Source organism: Doryrhamphus excisus, chromosome 17, assembly GCF_030265055.1.
Source record: "Doryrhamphus excisus isolate RoL2022-K1 chromosome 17, RoL_Dexc_1.0, whole genome shotgun sequence".
Lineage (NCBI taxonomy): Eukaryota > Metazoa > Chordata > Actinopteri > Syngnathiformes > Syngnathidae > Doryrhamphus > Doryrhamphus excisus.
The window spans coordinates 10,361,172-10,371,775 of NC_080482.1; the positions used below are offsets into that span (position 1 = coordinate 10,361,172).

At 41.8% G+C, this 10,604-nt stretch overlaps 1 protein-coding gene across 1 annotated transcript; it reads right to left on the reverse strand.

Annotated features, from left to right (window-relative positions):
- Positions 1–7,363: 7,363 nt before the first annotated feature.
- Positions 7,364–10,122, reverse strand: pou3f1 (POU class 3 homeobox 1). The gene has a single exon (XM_058053401.1). It carries the CDS (start codon positions 10,043–10,045, stop codon positions 8,915–8,917), a length of 1,131 nt encoding a protein of 376 aa, XP_057909384.1. The 5' UTR covers positions 10,046–10,122; the 3' UTR covers positions 7,364–8,914.
- Between the last annotated feature and the right edge of the window lie 482 nt (positions 10,123–10,604).

The following is a 10,604-nucleotide window of genomic DNA, read 5'->3' on the forward strand; positions in this document are numbered from 1 at the left end:
GCAGACACTTGAGGCTTAACTGTGCTAGGTAGCAAAGAACTACACTTAACCGCTGATGACATCATCAACAGGTGACGGAGCTGTTTCCTGTTTCCGTTTATTAGCAAGCTCATAGACCGTTGACAAGAACGTTTTGTTTCGTTTTGACTGTGTTCTGTGTTCATTTATCTGTCTATTTACATAGTCGCAAATGGTGATCAATCATGATCAATTAGTTTAAAATCTGCGATTAATCTGATTAAAATGTTTAATGATTTTGGTTTTGGAGCCAAAGGAATGAAAATACAAATATAAAGTATTCAGAAGACACATTTAAATGTATGGAGTAATCCAGAGTGTGACCCACTTCTTTGCCAAAAAAACCCACAAAAAAGTCTAATGACCTGAGGTCTGTGAACGCACCTCGCATTTGTGCATTTCGCTTACAATGCCACCCTGAGCTGCTTCAGGGGTCGCCACAGCAAATCAATCTCCTCCATCCAACTCTTCTGCATCTGATTCTCCTCATGTCCTCCTTCACTACATCCATAAACCTCCTCTTTGGTCTTCCTCTACGCCTCCTACCTGGCAGCATCCTTCTACCAATATATTCACTATCTCTCCTCTGGACATGTCCCAACCATCTCAGTCTGGCCTCTCTGACTTTATCTCCAAGGCCTCCAACATGTAATGTCCCTCTGATGCACTCCTTCCTGATCCTATCCATCCTGGTCACTCCCAATGAAAACCTCAGCATCCTCATCTCTGCTACCTCCAGTTCTGCTTCCTGTCTTCTGCTCGAGCTGCATGCCATGTTTATGGGCATCATCGTCAATTTGAGTAAGAGGGAAGAGGAAGAAAGAGGCTGAGATATAACGCTTGCAACAGGTTCAAAAGTTAGTAACAAACAGTACATATTTTTATGTACATTAAAAATGAAATAAATAAATGTTATTTATTAGATACATACGATATCTGCGATGTATAGTTTAAAAAGAATTCTGCAAATGTGGTCATCGCTTTTCATTAAAGGGTGATGGGCAGCAAAACCCACCAAGAACCATTGCTTAACGTACTTAAACTGTCTAAATCAGGGGTCTCAAACTCAATTTACTTAGGGGCCACTGGAGCTAGGGTCTGGGTGAGGCTGCGCCGCATAAAAACAAAAAACGCCATTTATTAAAAACAGAAAAATGAATAAACTTTGCTTTGGTTCCGATTTTCTACAAGAAAAGCTCTGATAAAACATTCCACTGTTCTAAAATATCTTACTTTTTATTTTCCTACACAAAATAAGATCAAGAATAAAGAAAATCAATCAATCAGTAATAAATAAATATAATAATAATAAAACGGCAAATAATTAAAAATTAAGAAACCACATATAGTTGGTGGGTAGACAAATTATTTTTTTCAGATTAAAATGAACAAAGCATTATTAGAGCCCTGTAGACATGACAAAACACGACTATAGTCACATTTATACTCTTTTTATTTACAACATATTGCGCAACTGCAGGGTCTTGAGACACATGCTAACTCGCAAACTGGAGAGCTAGCGACCTAAGCGGTAGCCTCCAAGTTATTTCTTTTAAACTTAAAAAGCCAAAAACTTACCACTTCCACACGGATAGGGAGGATAACTATTAACAGTTATTTAACCTTTAACATGAACATTAATCAAATGTAATAATTTTTTCTGGGTACATGATACCATACAGCATCCATATCAAACTTGCGCGGGCCGCACTAACATTAAACTTTCATATCAAGGCGGGGGCCTCAAACTAGTGTCCTGCGGGCCACATTTGGGTGTTTGAGACCCCTGGTCTAAATCCTAGCATCAAGGCCAAGACTCTTCCATTACAGTGTTGTGGGACCCCTGACACTGACAATACTTGAAATAGTTGAAAAGTACACCAATATATGACCTTTCAGGCCAGCTAGTTGGATCAATCTGCTGGTAATTCCTCCAGTTGCATGTCCTGTAAGGTGCACCCGCTTTCATTGCATGCAACCCAACAAGTTTGTGCTGCCGGGGAGGCAAGACGGTGAGCTATAACTGTTAGTCACTCTGACAGACACCTGAGGCGCTATAAAATGTCCCTCAAAGCCACAGAAGAGGCAGAAGGAGCGCCTCTCTTCTTCAAACAGGATGCAACCGTGAGGAGAGGGGAGCAACTTTGTGAAGATGCACTAGTACATGAAGGCGCGAGAGAGAGGGAAGATAGAGGGAGGGCTGGCATGGCTGTGAGGCCCGCTATCATAAATAACACACGACCGCTCTGCTCTCCATTCTCCCGTCTCCTCCAGTTCACCACTGGAGCGTTTCATATGTTAACGAGGTGTTTCTCCGTGTGGCCACATTGTTGCCCACCTTTTCAAGTAGCTCAGAGGAGGAAACCTTGAGGTAGAGGGAAGAGAGAGAATTTTTGATGAAAAAACTGCATTATTCTGTTCTTTTTTTTTTTTGTAAAGCAGCTTCCATCCTCATCCCTCATCTCCTCCTCCTCGCTGTGGGAGGGGAGCATTTATTACATAAATGCTACAACTTTATATCACATCAGTGACGCTCCAGAACTGACCACCTAACATCACCCTAACCATACAATAGTAATATTAGGAGGGATGGACTCGTTTGTGGGATGTGAGACTATGAATGTTCTGAACTCCTGTTTCCTTGCCTGGAAAAAAATACACAATGAGTTGTAAAATACACCTGAAAAACTTTACAAAAACGATGAGCTCATTGGGCATCAAAGATGACAGATGAAAATAGATTAACATTAACGTGATGATGGGCGGCACGGCGGTCGTGTGGTTAGCGCGCAGACCTCACAGCTAGGAGGACCAGGGTTCGATTCCACCCTTGGTCATCTCTGTGTGGAGTTTGCATGTTCTCCCCGTGCATGCGTGGGTTTTCTCCGGGTACTCCAGTTTCCTCCCACATTCCAAAAACATGCTAGGTTAATTGGCGACTCCAAATTGTCCATAGGTATGAATGTGAGTGTGAATGGTTCTTTGTCTATATGTGCCCTGTGATTGGCTGGCGACCAGTCCAGGGTGTACCCCGCCTCTCCCCCGAAGACAGCTGGGATAGGCTCCAGCACCCCCCGCGACCCTCGTGAGGAAAAGCGGTAGAAAATGAATGAATGAATGAATGATGTGATGATAACCATAGAACCAGAAACTAAGCCCATTAGGTCGCGAAGTACAAAATGATGACATCATCAAAAAAATTGGTAAAATGGAATGTGACGAGATCCATTTCACAAGCACATGCTATTATCACCCTTAAGTTAACTTCTTTTTACACTTACAAGATTGTATGTGATGATGCAACTCCTCACCAATCGATTAGGCTTGAGAGCAATTTAAATGCCATTATGAAAAATGCCAATAGGTGGCAGAGGTGCATCATGAGAGGAAGGAGAAACAGACATGACAGGAAGAGGAACACCTCTCATAATTTTTTTTTGGGTTGTATTTGTTGTGATAAAGTGTTTTAGATATTTGAGCTGTCGCAAAAACAAAAATAAATTGTTTTTATACGTGTATGATGGTTAGTTACCTTTAGCAAGCCTTCCTCTGCACTTCCTTAATCGCTATGCCTCGGCACAATCAAAGGGGTGAATACTTTTGATTTAGTTTAGTTTTAGTTAACTTACTTTTACACTTAATATGGCTGTTTAAAATATTCAAAACTGCACATGCAGTTGACTATGTCTTTGTGTCATTGGGGGCTGAGTCATCAATACTCAAAACAAAGAGAGTACTTTTACTTTAGTTTGCTTTTTTAAAGCTGCATCAAATGGCAATTTACCATATTTTACACCTGTATAACAAAATGCTAAAAACTCCAATCTGTGAAGTTGATTGGCCTTCCTCCCCATTTCCTTAAACTCTACACTTATGTGTCATTGAGGCGTAAATGTTTACTTAGCATTAGCTTTGATTAGCTTATTCTTACACTTGTGTTATAGTTCAGGATGTAAAAAAATCTTTAACTGATCAGCAGTCCTTCCTCACCACAGCGCATCAAAAGAGTGATTATTTTTTTGTCGCACTACCCGCCTCTCGCCCGAAGACAGCTGGGATAGGCTCCAGCACGCCCGCGACCCTCGTGAGGATGAGCAGTAGAATGGGTTAACTTTACACTTTGACTTTTTATGACTTTTTAAAACGCAAAAATCTCTGATGTATGAAGTCGATTCACCTTCTTCACTATTTTCTTAAATGCTATGCCTATGTGTAATCGACTGCTGAGTAATTTTACTTATGTTTATTTTTATTTAGCAGCAGTTAACTTATTTTTACTGTCGCGTGGCAATTAAAAAAGTGAAAAAGGCCATAGATGTCGACTCCCCATCAGCAATCCGTTCTCAAAAATGTATCAATGGGGTGTGTACTTTTACTTATTTTACTTTTTGGTTACATTGAACAATGGTTTAACTTATTTGCATACTAGCTTGACCCTTTATATGAAGTTGATTTGCCTTTTTACATGCTTTACCTCTGTGTCATCGAGGGCAAAGTAATTTTACTTTAGCTTACTTTTATTCAAGTGCTTACTTTTACCGTTGTGTGACTGTGTGAACATGAAAAATAGCTATTAATGTCGACTCCCTCGCATCAGTTCTTCATCTCCACTTACTCAAAGGAGTACTTTTACTTTAGTTGACTTTTTCTGTCACATGAAACAATGGTTTAACTTATTCTTACACCTGTATGACCTTTTAAAATGCTAAGAACGTTGATGTATGAAGTCGACTGTTTGCTCCAATCTCCTTGAACGCTAGGCCTTGATCACATGACCTCAAAGGCAGTTTTATTGTAGTTACATATATCTTATTATTAAGGGGTTAACTTGTTATTATGCTTGCACGTGCAGCTGATAAAGGCTTTATGAGGCCATTTGACACCGGAACAGATTATTTCTAGTTACGTAATTTCCTATGACAAAAACTGTTTCCAAACACCCAAAAGATGAACAGCATCTTTGTGAAAAAAGCTCCAATAAATGAAATAAAGGCACCGCTCAAAGTGTATGCATCTCATACCGTACGCCTCGAATAAAAAGATGAATATATAAATAGATCATTATGGCTTTAATACATAAGGATGGCTCGGAATCTCCAGAATGACAAGCACGCCATGTCACCCAGCGCTCCCCATCATTACTAGTATGATTCTTCTTCCCATATTTCCATAATTGCCAGCATTGTGGTGTCATTAATGGCGCATAATACGCTTAATGTTATTTATCTGTCGGCAGATAGCTTGATGCTGCTAATCCTCATTCATTTGCTGTGGATCAATGCAAATCCGCCAGTGTGAGTGAAATCTACCCCTCCACTCCCCACACCTCCCTCGCCACAGCCAATGGTTCCTAATGTATTTTCCCACCATTAACCAGCCATAATCCCTGCTAATCATCACTAATCCACATCTCCTGTGTGTATGACTGGATGAGTCTCCAGGCCAAAGGATGGCGCTCATGAGCACCACAAAGTCTACTGTAAGGGACAGAGGAGCGGTGCATGGGGGTTGGCGTGGGGGGGGGGGGGGGGGGGGGGGGGGGGGGTAGGGGGGGGGGGGTCAACTTGCAGGGTTATGCTGGTTTTGTGATGCTCATGTATAATAGATATAATTGTATAATGGAGGTTGTGTCCCGGCAGAAAATGCCAGGCATGGCACATAAACATTGCTTTCATACTTTTATTGCTTTAGTTAAGCATTTTGAGGTTTTACTGGTTCTATTTGAGCAGAAATGAGGCAAAAGATGCATATGTGTCCAGGTTGGAACAGCTAAACCACAACACAACATTATAGTTGATAATGAGATACACAAAAGAGATTCTGCCTTTACTAATAATTCAGGATTAATTAATTAATTAGTGGTTATTAGTGTGGTTACAGATTGCAATTATAATTTGCTGATATTAATATTATTGAAAATAATTAATCATTAAATTATAAAGTGCTTTTCCTGATACTTAAACACACTAGAATTAAAGATAAATAAATAAAGAGAAGTAAAATAAAATTAAACAATTGTGTTAGGGGAATCTGAATTAATTTTTTTAATGCATTAATATTTTTAACAAAATTTGGAAAAAGCTAACTCATTTAAAAAAATGTCAATATCTAATGTTAATGGTATGACCCTAATGTTCAGCAAAAAATACATACACGTTTGCAGGTTTGGGGATAGAGGGTGTCATACCTAAAATGTTCCAGCAGGGGTCGCCTGTGGTTCACTCTTGCGGGTTCCAATTGGGTCCAAACGTTGGCCTCCTCTGGAGTTGGACCACTTCAGCTTCTGCAAACACACCTTTTAATGTTTTAGATAAACACTCCACCGCCACAACACAACAGTCCAAACAAGACATTTCAGCTTGCACGACTTTCTTGATACTTTTATTGGATGTTTAAGCAAAAATGCTGATTCAAATCATGCTGTGAATGTTGAAGAAAAATTTGTATTTGTTAAAAAAAAAAAAAGTGTAGGTGGACATTGCCTGCAGTGATGAAAAACGCAAATCAAAAAAAGTTGTAAGTTTTTTTTGCATATATGTCAGCTTTTTTGCGTGTTTTTATGAGCAAGCGTTCACTAACACGACAGGGAAACATGGAAATAAAACAAGCAAACACCATATTTTTATTATTTGCAGCAATAAAACGAACTCTAATTGACATATTCGCATATTTGTGATATAGATATTGCAATTTTTTGATAAATTAATTCTTGTTTGAGGTGATTTTAAACACACAAATGCGAGTCTAGTATTAAAAGTTGCTTATATGGAAATAACAGCATTGCTGCCAGGCACGAAGAGCGTTTAAGGTGCGTTTGATTTACACCAAAAAGGGAGAAACTGGACGTTTGGAGTGCAAAAATAGAAAGATTTGTTGGCCATGACTTGAGGCCGAGCTTTAGTGTCTTTTTTTTCTTTTTTCTTTTTCTTTTTTTACCTTGAAGGCCTGATATTTTTTCATCTTATTTTGGATTTTTGTCCCCGGATAAAACAAAAAGCCTGCAGTCACTTCTGTCTCAGAGTCAGATGCTTATAAGTCGACGTTTGATGGTGCGTTTAATGAAAAACGTTATTTAGATTGACGATTGAAAATGATCATCATTATTACATCACAAAAGACCAAAAAAAAAATTCGATGTTATGATTGCACAATTTAATACTGCGGTGACACAAAGATGCATAGCAACAACGTGGATGCTGACGGTTATAAAACATCACGTCGTGTAATTGAATCATAGAGGACATGAACTCATTAACGTGTAATTAGTAATTATTGTTTTATTTTATTTGTGACTGGCCTGTGACGATGCAACACGAACAAAGAAGGACGAGCACCTCATAATGAAGACAACAAGCAGATAGGTTTTCTTGTATATATGTTTTTATGTAAGTAATAAAATATTACTATAACATAAATAGAAATGCGACTTTGCAGTCTACATTTATAGCAACCAACAAACAACCAATGAAGTCAACAGAAAAGAGACTTAAAAATCCACTGCAACAAAACAAAAACAAAAAGAAAACTAAACATGAAATAATAAATATATATTTATAAATGGTCAGATTCATCATAAATGAAATCATATTAAAATATCTTCTTGGAATTAGTAAGTGTACAAAACTGCCCGGAGAAATGAACATTAAAAAGAATAATAAAACAACAAAAAACAAATATTTCAGAACAAATACAAGTTTTACATATTGGACATATTTACACGCTGGAAATAATCCTGGCATCATTTTCTCTAAAATCACCTTTTTTGTTAAATTATCACCGTTTTTTCTTGGAAAAAAATCCCTCATCTGTACGTGAATATAGCACACTGCCGTTTTTTGTTTTTTTGGACTGGTGATGACACACAAATAAAGACACTAAGAAATGAAATAAATAAGATTTGAAAGTAACAAGTAAAGGACGCGTTGCCTTCACGGTCCTGTGGATTTTTGAAGAGTATAATACAACGGGGGAAGAATGTGGCTGTAAAAAGACAAAAATGTGATGTTTTTTTCCACACAGGGGGAGATGGGGGGGCACTGAAAGTTACCTGAGTTGCTCCAACTTTTCATTTCGTGTGGGGAGGAGGGGGGGGGGCAATCACTGTGGAAAAGTGTGGGGATTTAGGGAGCTGTAAACACGAGATCAGCTTCAAATAACAAAAAAAAGTAAGTGCTCCATGCAAACGATAAAGAAGAAAATGAGAATAAAAACACTTAATTCATTTTTTTAACGTCTGATGCTTGCGAATTTCGACGTGGTCACGTGAAATCATTTACATATATATATATGTTTTGTTTTAAATTATTATTGTTATTATTATTAAGGCATGCAATCAGAACTTGGACGTCCTGCTGCATTGATACAGTTTTTCCTCCCAAATTTGACCCTGATGAAAGCATATTTCCAAAACAAACATCACACAATAAAGACAGAATTTGGACGTCTGGTTAATGTTTTTTTTAAACAAACAAATAAAAAAGCAAACAAAAAAATAATAAAAAAAATCAGTTCACTCAGTGCTGACTTTTCATCTCCAGTGTTTTTTTTTTTGCAGGCGTGTGGTGCGTTCACGGTCCACCCCATGGAGGAGAAGAAGCCACAAATGACGCCTCATAAATTCACCTTACAACTCCTCCATATAATTTTGGTAAATAAATCTTTGTCTGGCTTTAAATTGAATATTTTTTTAATCCTAGATGTGTGATTTTTTTTTTACATTTTTTTCATCAATTGAGGGACTTCCGATGCTAAAACTGCACAACTTTTCCAAAAGTCTTGAGAGAAAAGCCAAAACTTAAATAGTGTAAACTCCACAGCCCCCCCTTGTCTGTTCTCTCTGTACGCACAGCCAGGATGAGGTGGGAGCAGCGAGGTGGCGACGGGGGGGTTCCGTCAGTCACTGGACGGGACTCTGTAGTGTGCGGTGCAGTGGGGGTGTCTCCGCTTGGGAATATACGTCCTCCATGTTGGGGTGCGGGACCCCCACGGGCGTCATGCGTTTCTCCTTTTGTCTCCGGTTGCAAAACCAAACGCGCACCACCTCCTTCTCCAGCTGCAGCGTGCCGGCTAAAGTGCTGATTTCGTGCGCGGACGGCTTGGGGCATTTCAAGAAATGGTTCTCCAGCGCCCCTTTGACGCCCACCTCGATGGAGGTCCTCTTCTTTCGTTTCCGGCCCTGCGCGGCGATCTTGTCCAAGTTGGTGGGGCTGCCCGTGTTGGAGTCTGTCTCCTCCAGCCACTTGTTCAGCAGCGGCTTCAGCTTGCACATGTTCTTGAAGCTCAACTGCAGAGCCTCGAACCTGCAGATGGTGGTCTGCGAAAAGACGTTCCCGTACAGGGTGCCCAGGGCCAGGCCCACGTCCGCCTGCGTGAAGCCCAGCTTGATCCGCCTTTGCTTGAACTGCTTGGCGAACTGCTCCAGGTCGTCGGAGCTGGGCGCGTCCTCGTCCGAGTGGTCCTGGTGGTGGCTGAATGCCTGCTGGGGGGACTCCATCTGGCTGTCGTGGCCGGCCGAGTCGTCGTGGAGGGGCTCCCGCATGCCGTGGTGCAAGGCGCCCGGCTGGGGGCTGCCCAGCATGGCGTTGAGGTTCGTGTATCCCGGCTGCGAGTACACCAGGGGCTGGTGGCCGCCGGACGCCGGGGACAGCGGGGACAGGTGGTGCGTGGTGGTGGGAGCCCAGGAGCCGTGGTGGGCTCCCTGCGTCTGCTGGTGCACCAGGTGAGATCTGTGGTGGAAGCCGCTGCTCAGGTCCTCCCGGCTCGCCTGCACGCCGCCTTTGTGATCCTGCTGGCTGAGGTGGGTGCCGCTCGACCAGTCGGTGTTGGACGTGGGCAGCCACTGGTGGTGCGTCAGGCTCATCGGGTGTCCCGTGTTGGTGGCCGCCAGCCCCTGCAGGTACTCGTGGTGCATCATTTTCTGCACCTCCCGGTAGGTGGTCCCCTGGTGCATCCTGTCCGAGTCCGGATGCATGAGCGGGTTGGACGGTAAGGAGTTATTCCGCGGGATGTACTGAGCTGTTGTCGCCATGGCTCCGACTTGGAGAAGTGACGAGCGCCTCGGAGGTCTGCGGGCTTTAGAGCCCCGGTCGGCGAGCGGAGCTGCTCTGGGAGGTCTTGGGCCGGCGAGAAGACACGCCTCCCCTCCCTCTGTATTGGCTCCGTTCCGGTGGCGGCCCGTGGGGACGCGCTCAATGAGCGAGGGGGGCTGCTGCGCACTGATCTTTACGCGCACGGTGGAGATGGGGGGTGGGGTGGGGGGGGGACCTTTCTCTATATTTATACACACTATCTATCTGCTATCGTCGCTGTTGATGGTATTTTGAGGGATTTGCAGGTTTTGTTTTGGTCTATACAACCACTTTAGAGAGGGAGGGGGCTTTGTTGTATATTAATGTAAAAAAAAAAAAACAGGTCAGGGACCAGCACAGCTTATCATAAACATACATATGCTAATAACACCTTGCCAGATCATAACCTTATCTTACATCATTGCATGATTTGCACTCATTTTCTGCACATTTTTCCGTCATATTTGCACATTCTGGAGATCTAGCCACTCTAACAGCACTTCTTGCTGTGTGTCTACA

Excerpts from the sequence above, each read along its gene's own strand:
- pou3f1 (XM_058053401.1), bottom strand. The coding sequence starts at position 10,045 with ATGGCGACAACAGCTCAGTACATCCCGCGGAATAACTCCTTACCGTCC.